The sequence below is a fragment of the Rhinoraja longicauda genome, chromosome 4, assembly GCF_053455715.1.
Source record: "Rhinoraja longicauda isolate Sanriku21f chromosome 4, sRhiLon1.1, whole genome shotgun sequence".
Classification (NCBI taxonomy): Eukaryota; Metazoa; Chordata; class Chondrichthyes; order Rajiformes; family Arhynchobatidae; genus Rhinoraja; species Rhinoraja longicauda.
The window spans coordinates 77,319,924-77,335,817 of NC_135956.1; the positions used below are offsets into that span (position 1 = coordinate 77,319,924).

At 45.4% G+C, this 15,894-nt stretch overlaps 1 protein-coding gene across 1 annotated transcript in view; it reads right to left on the bottom strand.

The window, feature by feature from the left end:
* Nucleotides 1–14,970, bottom strand: part of slco5a1 (solute carrier organic anion transporter family member 5A1) — a 131,757-nt gene extending 116,787 nt beyond the window's left edge. Inside the window, exon 1 of the mRNA XM_078398707.1 lies at nt 14,239–14,970. Coding sequence (XP_078254833.1) covers nt 14,239–14,956 — 718 coding nt within the window. The 5' untranslated portion in view covers nt 14,957–14,970. The remainder of the gene's footprint in view (nt 1–14,238) is intronic.
* Between the last annotated feature and the right edge of the window lie 924 nt (nt 14,971–15,894).

Consider the following 15,894-nt stretch of genomic DNA (forward strand, 5'->3'; position numbering starts at 1 on the left):
TTAAAATATAAACCTAAAGGTAAACTATACGATTGCCTCGAATGACAGAGGATTTGTGCTCCAAAAATACACCTGATGAAATTGCACCTGGAATATTGTGTATAGGTCAGCTCTACAAATCTGAAGAAAAATATTGTAGCAATACAGGCATGCAGCAAAGGCACAGCATATTGATTCCATCAGAGTAACAGTTACACAGCTACTAGAGCCACTGCCTCACAGTACCAGAGACCTGGGTTCAATCTTGACCTGAGGAGCCACTTGTGTGAAGCTTGCAAGTTCTTCCTGTGACTTCTTAGGTTTTCTACAGGTGCTCTAGTTCCCTCCCACATCCCAAAGAAGTGCAGTTTGGTAAGTTAATTAAGTTGTAAATTGCCAGCACCATGTAGATGAGTTGTAGAATGTGGGGGAGGACTTGATGAGAATGTTGGATTAACCTGTTCACTGCCACATATTTTTTTTTTCACTATTGGCCATGACCCGGGTAAACTCGGGGGTGGTTATTCACAAAATGCTGGAGTAACTCAGCAGGTCAGGCAGCATCTCGGGAGAGAAGGAATGGGTGATGTTTCGGGTCGAGACGCTGCCTGACCTGCTGAGTTACTCCAGCATTTTGTGAATAAATACCTTCGATTTGTACCAGCATCTGCAGTTATTTTCTTATACTCGGGGGTGGCACTGAACAAGTTAATGTAGGGTTGGGGTGGGGGAGGAAGGGGCACTCTAGTTTTAGAATCCTCTGCCCAGGGGATAAGCCTGCGTTTGTTTGATTGTTTGTCTGTCTGTCTGTCTGTCTGTCTGTCTGTCTGTCTGTCTGTCTGTCTGTCTGTCTGTCTGTCTGTCTGTCTGTTTGTCTGTCTGTCTGTCTGTCTGTCTGTCTGTCTGTTTGTTTGTTCATTCCGGTTAAGGCGCTGTGCACAGAGCAACCAGCCAACAGTTAATTCAATTTTAATTTCAAGTTTTCATGTACCTTGTTGTGTGTTGTGACTATTGGCAGAACAATTTCCCTCTGGGGATGAATAAAGTTCTATTGTATCGTAATGTATCGTTGTGGGTGGCTGATGGTTGGCATAGACTCAATGGATCTAAGGGTCTGTTCCCATGCTGCATGTTTCTATGACCCTATGTTATCCCTGCGCAAAATCCCTAAAATTAGATGGCACAATCTCAAAACATGGGGAAGTCATACAGGTCAGGGATGAGAAGAAACTTGAGGATGATGTGTTTTGGTTTCTCAGTCTAAACAAAAATGAAACTGCTTTGATCCATTTTCCAGTAGCTTCAGTCTACAGCCTGAGGCAAAGGGAGTCAAATTGCACTCTTTTGTGGCAGCATTATCTTGCCGTAACGAAGACTTGCATGTGCATAATGCAGCAATTGCGTTTCTGATGTTGGTTAGCAGGCTCAGCGGTTTAAAAAGACCTGGCACCAAATGTCAATGACTGACCTGCAGCCATGTCTGCTCTCCCGCAGAGGTGTGGGGGACAGCTTCCCACAATGATACAACAATGCACCATTGTTGAAATAGTCATTCACTGAAGAACTTCAATAGACAATAGGTGCAGGAGGAGGCCATTCGGCCCTTCGAGCCAGCACCACCATTCAATGTGATCATGGCTGATCATTCTCAATCAGTACCCCGTTCCTGCCTTCTCCCCATACCCCCTGACTCCGCTATCCTTAAGAGCTCTACCCAGCTCTCTCTTGAATGCATTCAGAGAATTGGCCTCCACTGCCTTCTGAGGCAGAGAATTCCACAGATTCACAATTCTCTGACTGAAAAAGTTTTTCCTCATCTCAGTTCTAAATGGCCTACCCCTTATTCTTAAACTGTGGGCCCTTGTTCTGGACTCCCCCAACATTGGGAACATGTTTCCTGTCTCTAACGTGTCCAACCCCTTAATAATCTTATACGTTTCGATAAGATCTCCTCTCATCCTTCTAAATTCCAGTGTATACAAGCCTAGTCGCTCCAGTCTTTCAACATATGATAGTCCCGCCATTCCGGGAATTAACCTAGTAAACCTACGCTGCACGCCCTCAATAGCAAGAACTTCCAGCCACAAAAGAAGGCACAGGGTCAATCAATCCTAACCTTTGAGTGACTGATCAGCAGATTGAACTGGCAGCCTGCCTGTTTTGGCAACAAGGAACCTGGAGCCATACTTTACAGTTGGGTCTCACTTTAATAGAATTGCATCCTCATTCAACCCAGTGCAATGTCAAGTCAGAGACACAAGGAACTGCTGATGCTTGAACCTTGAGCAAAACAGAAAGTGCTAGAGTAACTCTCAGTTGATCAGACAGCATCTCAGTGGACCAGACAGACAGTCGGGACCCTTCTTCAGACTCAGTTTCAGAATTTTTCATTGTTCTTCAAAAGAAGAGTCCTGACCCAAAATATCGCATATGCATGTCCTCCACAGATGCTGCCTGACCTAATGAGGTACTCCAGCACTTTCTGTTTTGCAATGTCAGGACAACCTGGCGCTGCCTAATTGAGAATAAGGTAAGTGGTGAACGAGGACAAAATCACAGGGTTATCTTCTGCGGAGATTAGATGAGATTTCTTTATCTTCATGGTTGCTCAAAAAATAAGTTAAGAAGTTTTATTTGGGGGGGGGTTCTTCACTACCACCAGTCTCTTTTTAAATGTTACAGCCAGTTTTCTCCTAACCCAACTCATCTGCTTGGAAACTGAAGTCCTAGATGGATCACTGTTGTTAAACCTATCCAAGGTATTTATTCACAAAATGCTGGAGTAACTCAGCAGGTCAGGCAGCATCTCAGGAGAGAAGGAATGGGCGACGTTTCAGGTCGAGACCCTTCCTCAGACTGAGGAAGGGTCTCGACCTGAAACGTCGCCCATTCCTTCTCTCCTGAGATGCTGCCTGACCTGCTGAGTTACTCCAGCATTTTGTGAATAAATACCTTCGATTTGTACCAGCATCTGCAGTTATTTTCTTAAACCAATCCAATTTCAGTCTCCAGGAGTTCAATTAAATCTGAAGTCAGATTGAGTTAAAACAAGCATTGTGCTCAATCCCATCAATTTATTGCAGGAAAGATTAGATTAAGAAATTCCCCCAAATTATCCACTGGAACAAGAGAGTTACTCAAGGACCAAATGTCTTTGAAAATGATGCATCAATAACAAGGGCACTTTCAAAGTCACAAAGTTTTTACTGGGTTGCATTTATGTAGCAACACACAAGAGCTTGTACAGCACGAAAGCCCTGCCTTACATTTGTATGTATTTTGGCAGCTCGGCACCCCCTATCCTGATATGTCAAAAAGCCATGGGAAATATGGCGGCACGGTGGCGCAGCGGTAGAGTTGCTGCCTTACAGCGAATGCAGCGCCGGAGACTCAGGTTCGATCCTGACTACGGGCGCCGTCTGTACGGAGTTTGTACGTTCTCCCCGTGACCTGCGTGGGATTTCTCCGAGATCTTCGGTTACCTCCCACACTCCAAAGACGTACAGGTATGTAGGTTAATTGTCTGGGCAAATGTAAAAATTGTCCCTAGTGTGTGTAGGATAGTGTTAATGTGCGGGGATCGCTGGGCGGCGCGGACCCGGTGGGCCGAAGGGCCTGTTTCTGCGCTGTATCTCTAAATCTAAAATATGCCTCCAATGTGCTTCAGGCACAACATCAGTGCACCTCCTAAATTGTCATCATCGGAAGTGAAGTGCCACATCATGATGCTGTTCTTTCTTTGATTAGTTTAGTTCTAGCTATTGCATTGGCTCCATAGCAGAAGCGCCCACGTCGCGGGGCTATAAACTGGAAGTGTCTTGAGCAAATCCTGCTACCACCGTCGTCTACTGTACAAGTGATGGCTCCCACTGATTGTCGCCGGAAGCCTGCGTCCTTTTCAGGACGGACAATGACAGTGATGTAACATTTGAAACATAGATGGTGGACACGGAAGAAGAAGAAGCTATTGCATTTCAAGGGACAAAATGTGCTTCCTTCTACCAAAACAAGGCTCACGTTATGCAACTCCCCTTCTCAAACATGTTCTTATCTCCCAAAGAGATAGTAAGGTCTCAGAATGTACTGATGTCCATTTCCTCTGAGGAGATTGAAACAGATTTATACTTCAGACTGATGATCTGTCATTATTTTCAGTTTAAAAAAATAGGCTCTCATGAGTACTGAATCGGCGACTAGGCTTGTATGCACTGGAATTTAGAAGGATGAGAGGGGATCTTATCGAAACGTATAAGATTATTAAGGGGTTGGACATGTTGGAGGCAGGAAACATGTTCTCAATGTTGGGGGAGTCCAGAACAAGGGGCCACAGTTTAAGAATAAGGGGTAGGCCATTTAGAACGGAGATGAGGAAAAACTTTTTCAGTCAGAGAGTTGTGAATCTGTGGAATTCTCTGCCTCAGAAGGCAGTGGAGGCCAATTCTCTGAATGCATTCAAGAGAGAGCTAGATAGAGCTCTTAAGGATAGCGGAGTCAGGGGGTATGGGGAAAAGGCAGGAACGGGGTACTGATTGAGAATGATCAGCCATGATCACATTGAATGGTGAATGTGCTGGCTCGAAGGGCCGAATGGCCTACTCCTGCACCTATTGTCTATTGAATCCCTGTTTCACTTCAGACCTTGTCAAAAGCCGGTGGAAGCAATGGACTATTATAATGGCTGCACCCACAGTAATGTTGTTTTATTTCTCCCTCATTAATGATCTGATTTCCATTTGTCAAATCTCTCCATTGGGAATATGTGGAAACTGAGTGAAAACAGTGAAGCACTGCACCTCTTCACATGGCACCCAACCACATACAGACCAAACACCCCCTGCTCTAACTGCATGGAGCGTACAATTCCCATAATGAACTCAGCAACCACAGGACTAGACTGGAAGCAAGTCATCCTCAATCCGACAGAATGCCCAAGTAAAAAAACATGTTCTTCTGATCACATCACTCCTCGACTAACGTTTCAAGCCTTGACAGTTCTTCTTAAGATCTTTTGGCAATGTTCTGCCAAGGATGTTTAAACTGTTAGGAATATAAGTAATGCAGGAAGCAAGGCTAACAGGTTCAAAATGCTGTCATTTTAAAAAAGAGCTTCTGTGTGTTCCCAATGCATGGACAACAAGCTTAGTTTTAATTTAGCTTAGAGATACAGCAGAGAAGCAGGTCCTTCAGCCCACAGAGTCCATGCCGACCATCGATCACACCAGTTTCTCTGTTATCTCACTTCCTCACCCATGTGCATGGACACAAGGTTCTTAATTTCACCTTCACTTGAAAAAGAATGGGTAGAGTGGCCTAACACAGGTCTCTGAAATTATGCAGTGTTTTGATACAGTGGATGCAAAGGGAATGAACTAATTTGTAAGGAAGGGCATAATTAGACGCCATCATTATAAGAGAACAACCAGAGAATAAGCAGATAACGATATAGAGAGTTACATTGAGAAACTTTGATGAAGAAAGATGGCAGGAGATGTAGAAACAAGGAACAACAGGTGCAGTTTTACAAAAGAAGACACAAAGTGCTGGAATGCTGAAATGATACGTCCATGCTTGGCTGCACCTTCTATCACTTGTTCTGCCCACACCGTTACCATAGCTATATCCCTGTATCACCAAATCTCACCTACTCTTCCCTTGAACATCTTATGTTATTCCACCACTCATGACTCATTTAAAATTTGTGCTTCTCAGCTGCCCAATCTAGTACAATTAAAAAATTCTCCCCAAGACATCTTCACTGTTCTCTTGCGTTTCAGCACCATGCGACTTCTAATTCTTGGCAATTTTTAATCAATAGTACCGGGAATGCCGTGTTGAGTACTAAGTTTTAAATTTAAAGTGGAATTAGATTTAGATTTTTAGAGATACAGCGCAGAAACAGGCCCTTCGGCCCACCGGGTCCGCGCCGCCCAGCGATCCCCGCACACTAACACTATCCTACACCCACTAGGGACAATTTTTGCATTTGCCCAGCCAATTAACCTACATACCTGTACGTCTTTGGAGCGTGGGAGGAAACCGAAGATCTCGGAGAAAACCCACGCAGGTCACGGGGAGAACGTACAAACTCCGTACAGACGGCGCCCGTAGTCAGGATCGAACCTCAGTCTCCGGCGCTGCAGTCGCTGTAAGGCAGCAACTCTACCGCTGCGCCACCGTGCCGCCCCTGCAACAGGTTCTCCTTCCTGGAGTCCACAAGTGTTGTCCTGATGTGTGTTGCATGCTATTATACATTCCCCACAAGTAGATGCCTCCAATGAAATACATCATACGGATGAAGGACCCAGAAGCAAATTCACAAACGTCATGAAAGACAAGTTCAATCCTGACTACAGGTGCTTTCCGTACGGAGTTTCTACATTCTCCCCGTGACCTGCGTGGGTTTTCTCCATGAACTTCGGTTTCCTCCCACAATCCAAAGATATACAGATTTGTAGGCGAACCGGCTTGATAAAAATTGTAAATTGTCCCGACTGTATCTGGGATAGTGCCAGTGTGTGGGACTCGCTGGTTGGCGTGGACTCGATGGGCCGAAGGGCCTGTGTCTGCTCTGTCTCTCTAAACTAAACTAAACAAGTGACCAGCATTATAATGAAGTTCAATCATGTAGCGCATACAAAAATTGCATTATGTGATAGAATTTCTAGGTCACTAGTTTTTTGGAATGTACAAATTATATTCCACTGAGGCAAGTTATATAATCTGAATCATTATAAAATCAAAATAGCTCATGAAACATGTTTATGGCTTTTGATGGTAACAAAGGTCCCACTGTCCCCTTTAGTTCTACTTTATGATGAATGTGAAACAAAAGACATAAATTTACGTGGTTGCACTTCTGGTGCAAATCAGCATTCCCAAAGGTCACTGAAGCACCATCTATGCTTTTGGACACAGACAAAGGGAAGTTGCAAACTAACTCCTTTCCCACCAGAGCCTTTCTGGGTTTCAAACAACACAACTATCTGATAGGCACAAAATGCTGGAGTAACTCAGCGGGACAGGCAGTATCTCTGGAGAGAAGGAATGGGTGACATTTCGGGTCGAGTCCCTTTCTCAGACTGAGAATAGGGTGGGGGAGGGACAGGAGATTTAAGGGTTACTTGAAGATAGATATATCAATATTCACACTGTTGAGTTGTGAGCTGCCCAAGTGAAATAAGAGGTGCTGTTTTTCCAGTTTGCGTTTGGACTCACTCTGACAGTGGAGGAGGCCCAGGACAGAAAGATCAGTATGCGAATGGGAGGGGGAGTTCAAATGTTTAGCAACCGGGAAATCGCATAGGCCTAGGTGATCAGCCAGTCTCGCCAATATATAGGAGTCCACACCTGGAACAGCGAATACAGTAGATGAGGTTGGAGGAGGTGCAAGTGAACCTCTGCCACACCGGAAAGAACTGTCGGGATCCTTGGACGGAGTCAAGGAAGGAGGTATAGAGACAAGTGTTGCATCCACTGCGATTGCAGGGGTAGGTGCCTGTGGAGGGGGTGGTTTGGGTGGGAAGGGATGAGTCAACCAGAGTGTTGCAGAGTAAACAGTCTCTGCAGAAAGCGTAAAGGGGTAAAAATGGGAAGGTATCTCTAGTGGTGGGGTCCCGTTGGAGGTGGCAATAGTTCTGGAGGATTATGTGCTGTATGCGACAGCTGATGGGGTGAAAGGTGAAAACTTGGGAAACTCAGTCCCTGTTATGATTGCGGGTGAGGGGGAGCAAGAGCAGAGCTGAGGGATATCGAGGAGACATGTGTGAGGGCCTCATCTGTGATGGAAGAGGGAAATTCCCGTTCCCTAAAAATGAGTACATCTCAGATGCCTTGGTGTAGAACACCTCATCTTGGGCGCAGATGCCGCATAGAGGGTGGAATTGGGAGTAGGGGATAGCCTTTGCAGGAGTGGAAAGAAGTGTAGTCTAGATAGTTGTGGGAGTCGATCTCCTGTCATGGAGATGGTGAGACCAAGAAACGAAATGGTGATGTCGTAGATGGTCCAAGTGAATTTGAGTGCAGGATGGAACTTAGTTGTGAAGTTAATGAAGTCCATGAGTTCTGTATGGGTGCAGTAGATAGTTGTAGTTGTCAATGTAGTGGAGATAGAGTTCAGAGATAGCCCCAGTGTAAGCCTGGAACAGGGATTGTTCGACGTACCATACACAGAGGTAGGCATAGCTGGGGCCCATGCGAGTGCCCATAGCTACGCCTTTGATTTGGTGGAAATGGGAGGAGTCGAAGGAGAAGTTGTTGAGAGTGAGGACCAGCTCCGCTAGGCAGAGAAGAGTGTTAGTCGAGGGAAATTGGCTGGTTCTGCCATTGAGAAAGAAACAGAGGGCTTTAAGGCCTTCCTGGTTGGGGGTGGAGGTGTAGAGTGACTGACGATCCATAGTAAAGATGAGGGAGTGGGGGCCTGGAAAACAGGAATCATTGAAGAGATGAAGGGCGTGTGAGGTGTCCTGGACATAGGCTGGAGGAATTGGTCCAGAGGGGATAGGCTGGAGTCGAGGTGTGTGGAAATGAATTCAGTGGGACAGGAGCAAGCAGAAACAATGGGTCTGCCAGGGCCGTTGTGTTTATGGATTTTGGGAAGAAAGTAAAACCAGTCTCTTCAGGGTTCTGGAACGATTAAGGGGCTGGACACGTTAGAGGCAGGAAACATGTTCCCAATGTTGGGGGAGTCCAGAACCAGGGGCCACAGTTTAAGAAAAAGGGGTAGGCCATTTAGAACAGAGATGAGGAAAAACTTTTTTAGTCAGAGAGTTGTGAATCTGTGGAATTCTCTGCCTCAGAGGGCAGTGGAGGCCAATTCTCTGAATACATTCAAGAGAGAGCTAGCTGAGCTCTTAAGGATAGCGGAGTCAGGGGGTATGGGGAGAAGGCAGGAACGGGGTACTGATTGAGAATGATCAGCCATGATCACATTGAATGGCGGTGCTGGCTCGAAGGGCTGAATGGCCTTCTCCTGCACCTATTTTCTATTGTCTATTGTCTATTGATAAAGTTGGAAGCTGTGAAGGGCAGACAACCCGAGGTGACGAAATCAGAAATGGTCTCCGCTGCTCTAATGATTGCTTAAACAAAATTCAACACACAAATCTACAAAATATTATTTCTCACCACATCAGCAAGTTAAGAATTATAGATTAGTATAACCTCTGAATGCCAGAGAATTTCCTGGTGTGATTTCAATGAAACACACAAGCATGTGTACTCTTCCCTCATTCATGATCTGTCACTCAGTGTGATTGTGACTGATTTGACATCTAATTCCATAAATCCGCCATTGCTCCATAGTCCCTCAATAGCTTTAATTTAGGTTAGAGTTTGGAGATACAGTTTAGTTTAGAGATACAGTACGCAAACAGCCCCTTCGGCCTACTGAGTCCGCTTTGACCAGCAATCCCCGCACACTAGCGCCATCCTACACACTAGGAACAATTTACATGTACACCAAGCCAATTAACCTACAAACTTGTACATCTTTGGAGTGTGGGAGGAAATCAGAGATCCCGGAGAAAACCCGCGCAGGTCACGGGTAGAATGTACAATCTCCGTATAGGCAAGCACCCATAGTCAGGGTCGAACCTGGGTCTCTGGCGCTGTAAGGCAGCAACTCTACCACTGCGCCACCGTGCCAACGAGCTTTGGACATCAAAAATCTGTCAGTTTCAGATTTTAAATTAGAAAGTGGCCTTCCATCAATTACCAATTGCAGGGATTCCAAACCTTTACCATCCTTTATATTTAGATATTTTCCTACAATGCCTTGTATTTATGTGTTTACTAACCTCCACTGTATGTTTCTTTTTTTTTTCCTAATCAGATGTGCAGCACTTTGGTCAACGTGGGTTGTTTTTAAATGTGCTATACAAATAAAATTGACTTGACTTGACTTGACTTATGAAAGGCCTGGCCCTCCCTGAGCAAAGATAGTTTCCACTAAAAAACACAAAATGCTGGAGTAACTCAGCAGGTCAGGCAACATCCCTGGAGAACATGGATAGGTGACATTTTGGGTTCGGACCCTTCTTTAGACTGATTTATGTATCCACCTATCACTTGCCAGGCTTCGTCCCACCCCCATCATTTTTCCAGCTTCCTTTTCCTACTAAAATCAGTCTGAAGAAGAGTCCCAATCTGAAATGTCACCTATCCGTGTTCTCTGGGGATGCTGCCTAACCTGCTGAGTTACCCCAACATTTTGTGTCTTTCTTTGGTAAACAAACTCCGCAGTTCCTTGTTTCTACACTTTCCATTTGTCCCAGCATTTTCTCCTAAAAATCTCTTAATTCTTCCCCTATTTTTTTTACTTTGAGGAAGTTTCATTTCAATACATGTACTGTAGATATAATTGATCACCTTTTGCATGTTACTACTTTTATATTCAGTTGATTATCATTAGAACTTGCAATTTTAAACTTTTAAACTGGATAAACTCTGTGGCAGCTCATTTCCTGCTTTCACCGGGAAAGTGTTAAAGATAATATACCGAATACAGCATCCACTATCCTGAAAGGGTAAAATGTTTATACCACTAGCATATTGTTCAGTTAGCTACTACTTCCTTACAAATATCAATAAAATCAAACAATTATTTTAAACTCATTGAGTTGTGAAACAAGCAACTCTTGTTGCTTGTTTCAATAGCATGGGAAACCCCTAATAGAAAATCTTGTCACTACAAATATGTATTTAGCACATACCTAGGCAACAGAGCTTTTCTCATAAGTGCCCACAGTGCATACCATAATTGCAAAGTAAACATATGCAAATCTAAGTTGCTTTCATTCATTTTGTCAAACCATTCTTCTTCTTCTTTTGTATGTCAACTACAGCAAGCAAAAGTGGCAATTGGTGCTTCAGAGTGCCGTAGTTGATGCTTTGCTGCAAATTTTGCCAGTTCCATAGAACTACCCAGGGTGGACGACGAGGATGTAAAGCACACCCCCCCCCCCCTAACCATTCTATCATTTATAACAATTGTTTTGTGCCCCAATTTATGTTTTAATACTGTGCTAGGCATAGCCAGCCTTCTCCTTGGAACAAAAGGATGTCTCGGTGCTGTACGGTTTGGACCAACAGCAGGACAAGACTCTCTGAGTCATGATTTTCAATTCACATAGCTTTGCCTATTCAGGCTTGAGAAATTTCTCAGCTGCTACAAGCATCTATGTTTCACAGACTTACACCTGCAGCTGTTCAATCCTTCACAAAGAACAAAGAAAAGAATGATTTATTTTTGCAAATTAAAGAAGAATGGCCTTTTTTTTCTGCCTCAGCTCTCAATTCAGGGGGGAAGCTGCAAAGTAGATTGTGTTGAAACACATTATAATTTGCTTAGACGTAAAAAATATTGCATTATGGAATTAATCACTTCTCAGTGGCTTTACAGATGGTTGCTTATTTATTTCACAATGATCAACAGCCATGTACGCTCTTGGCATTGTAAGCACAACTACTGATAGAAATTAAATACTTTAAACAGGAAAGCAATCAATCATACTACATCTGAATTCAGTGCAACATGTGTTATTGCTGTCCTTAAATCAAACCAGTTGGACTCCCCTGACCTGCATAAAAGGATAACATCTATTTTTGGATGGAGGACAAGTGCAGTTCAACAGCTTAAATTATCATACTCCATACAACAATCCACATGTAAAAACTACCTTATGAAATATGGAACGAATGGAGTTTCTACATAAAACATCTATTATTAAATGGTTTCATAATCAGTTTCAACAAGGCTAATGTAACATTTATCACTCATGAACCATTAGTTCTGAGGAACAAATAAGGAAAGGCAGCCCTCACTGGCTTCGTAAATTCCTTTAATGATGCTAGTGAATGAAAATTAGATTTCTGGACCATTTCCAAACTTTAAGTTTAAAAAAAAAAACAGTTTGTAGTTTGCACCCGGACATCACAAATCATCAATTGCTTTAGTTCTTTAATTCTTTAAATTATCCTTCGGTTCTCTTTTTCTTCTGAAGCTAGACATCATTGCTCAGCTAACAGGCAACTTTTAACCCCTCAATGCTGCTTATAGGTGAACAAAAATACTACTGTTCCGCCAATGGGTCACATTACCCAACCATTTTAACCCTCAAAATCCACTGTGTTAATGTTACATTAATTCACATCCGAAACTCCCTCAATATTGCAGAATTTGTCCAGATTATCTTCCAATATGCGGAGCAAAATTCTTTGGGCATGTAATATCATCAAGGTCATTCCTCCAACATACTGGATGGTCAATGTGCATCTTTTGATATTGAAAGTACCAGTAACAATTATTACCATTCTTTTTATTTAAGAATCACCGGCACAGTAATGTACCACAGTTAGTCAAGTGAATGAGTAGTTCAAACTTTAGTTATATTCAGTATTAAATAACAGGGAGGCACTTTAACTATTTAAGTTATCACAAAATCCTAGAGTAACTCAGCGGGTCAAGCAGCATCTCAGGAGAGAAGGAATGCGTGACGTTTAACTATTTAAGTGTTTAAAAAAATTAAAATAGACTGGACATGCCTGGTGGTTTCATTTTCAGTGTGGTACCTGGTCGATTAGGGTTTTTTTGTTATCCCTAATTTTGTTGTGTTTTTTAAACTTTTCAAGCTTAAAGTTGTCATTTAACTGTAATGTGACATCCTCCAAGATGTCATATTTATGCGTTTGGTTATACAATCTATCGCTGATTAACAACACAGTGCCAATAGCCTGCTGTTGAATATATAATTCAGTTTTAGGGCACTGTTTTCAAATCAAACACAAAACCCTCAGTGGTCTTGAAGGAGAGGATGCTCCTCAAACCACAGAGCACCTTGGACAATACATCTCACCCCCTCCATGACACACTGGTCAACCTGAAGATCACCTTCAGCAACAGACTGGTCCCACCAAGGTGCAGCACAGAACGCCCCAGGAGATCATTTTCCCCATGGCTATCAAACTGTACAAACTCCTCCCACTTCTGTCGTGGGGTAGTAGACTGACACCCACCCCCCCCCCCCCCCCCATCTTTGCTCATTTGCACATCCCTCGTCCTGGACTTTTGCACTAAATATTTCAATTTCATGTTTGTGCAATGTGACATATGTGTTGTGCAATAACTGGTCGCTTAAATTTAATTATCATTATAATGCACATGACACTTCCAATGTCTCGTAACGGTGTCGATTGACTGATGGCAGACCAATTTCCCTCTGGGATATAAAAAAAAAAGTTGTATTGGATCGCATGAAATGATCAACGGGACATGGATTTCTTCAACGATTTACTCCTTACAAGTTATTCATTGAAAGTGAGTGGTCATTTATAATTCCCGTTTTGAAAATCTGATAATATTCTTGGCTTTATTATCGAGCAGGCGCCACATTAGTAACAATCTTGTACAATTTTCCAACCAATGAATTATTGAACTTGCGAGGGGAGCCGCGCGTACAAGTATTGATCAATTTGCAATTGTATCGTTAAATTATGAATAGACAATACAATGACGAAGCAGAGCAAATTTACTGCAAGTATAATAAATAAGGCATTGTGATTTACTTGAATGATGTGTATCACAGCATTGCCCGATTGGTAGAATCTCCTGTAAAGCGACCATCCGCTTTGTGCAACCAAATATATATTTTTTAAACATGTTGTAGAGATTGTTGCCTCCGACCTTGAGATTGGTTTTCGGAGTTTAGTTCACGTTTTAAAACACGAGGTTGGTCGCATACAATAGACAACAGACAATAGGTGCAGGAGGAGGCCATTCGGCCCTTCGAGCCAGCACCGCCATTCAATGTGATCATGGCTGATCATTCTCAATCAGTACCCCGTTCCTGCCTTCTCCCCATACCCCCTGACTCCGCTATCCTTAAGAGCTCTATCCAGCTCTCTCTTGAATGCATTCAGAGAATTGGCCTCCACTGCCCTCTGAGGCAGAGAATTCCACAGATTCACAACTCTCTGACTGAAAAAGTTTTTCCTCATCTCAGTTCTAAATGGCCTCCCCCTTTATTCTTAAACTGTGGCCCCTGGTTCTGGACTCCCCCAACATTGGGAACATGTTTCCTGCCTCTAACGTGTCCAACCCCTTAATAATCTTATACGTTTCGATAAGATCTCCTCTCATCCTTCTAAATTCCAGTGTATAACGCATACCAACAGTAACAGGTCCATTCTTTCCACTGGAGATGACAGGGAGGGAGGGAGGGGGTTGGGGTTAGGGTTAGGGTTAGGGTGTGAATTGTCACTTACCCAAGTAGAGGGATGCGTTCTCGGCTTTCACGTTGTCGTCCAAATAAGTGGTGCCCAGGGTGTAGATAGGGGTCGAGCCAACCCCGATGAGCAGCTGGGCGCAGACGAATAGAGCCACGTAGAGCTGTTGGCCGGAGGGGTCTCTCCCAGCACAGCCGGGCTCAGAGCCTCTGGTGCTGTTGCTGGTCCTGGAGCTACACAGCCCATGTCTGGACGAGGTGGTGTTCAGCTCCTGCACCTCGTAGGGAGGAGAGATGAAGTGAGGGAGGGTGAACAGAGCGGCTCCCACCGCGATGAGTAAGCCCCCCAACGCCAGCCAGCGGGGTCTGCGGCCACGACCCCCGAAGTAGCTGATGAAGACCACCACCGCCAGGCTGCCGATGTCGAAGCAGCTGACCAGCAGCCCGGAGTCGGAGCTCTTCAGGCTGTAGCGCTTCTCGATGGTGGTGATGACGCTGCTGAGGTAGCCGGACACCATGAGCGACTGGATGAAGGTCAGGCAGCACATGCACGCCAGGAAACAACGGGAATCACCCAGCACTGGACACCCACAGCGGCTACCCCCCTCACCCACCGTCCGTGGTGGTGATGTCCAGCCGTGGGTGAAGGCGGACAGGTGGGGACCCCTGGCAACTGCTGCCGGCCCAACTACTGCCCCTGCCACTGCCACTGCCATTGCCCCTGCCTCCACTGCTGCCACTGCCTCTGCCTCTGCCATTGCCCCTGCCTTCACCTCCACTACTGCCACTGCCTCCACCTCCTCCTCCACCTCCTCCTCCTCCTCCACCTCCTCCTCCTCCTCCACCTCTACCTCCACCTCCTCCTCCTCCACCTCCCCCTCTACCTCCACCACCCCCTCTACCTCCACCACCTCCTTCAACTCAGGCAAACTCCTGGACTGGCCGGAGACTGGCTGAGCGGCACCTGCTGAGCTACCCGAAGACATCCTCTCGACCTTGCCCTCCACCACCCTCCCTCCACCAGCCTCGATCCACAGTCTGCACTCCCCTCCACCCTCCCTCCACCAGCCTCGATCCACAGTCTGCACTCCCCTCCACCCTCCCTCCACAGTCTGCACAGACGTCCCCTACAAACAACGCGGTCAGCGCTGTGTTGGCGGCTGTAGCCGGTGTGTGCCCGGCGCCGGGACACTCAGCGACAAGCGGCGAGGTGCAAGCATGACTGGCCGCTCATGGCCGGGCTGGTGGGTGGGTGGGTGGGTGGGTGGCCGGGTGGGCTGGCGAGAGGGTGGTGTTGGACACCGCTCAAGCGAGTGACAGCGGGCTGCTGGAGCTGTCTGGCTGCAGAGCTGTCTCCCGCTCCATCGTCTAATCTGTCTGTGCACTAAAAGCAGCAGCGCTTCCCACCGGTGCCAGACAAGATCAACACTAACCTCCCCCCACCCTCCCCAGCAAAGCACACAGCGAGTGGGAGGGTTGTAGATGTAGAGGGAGGGAGGGGAGGGGAGCAATGTGCACAATAGAGTTTGCGCAGCATTTCCCAGGCGGTCAAATGCTGCCTGTTCTAGTCAGTGCCCAGACGGGTGGACGCGCTTTGTTCCCCTCTCTGCTATTTTATATGAATGGATTCGTGCTCCACCGGACGCTTGACAACAGGCAATAGGTGCAGGAGGAGGCCATTCGGCCCTTCGAGCCA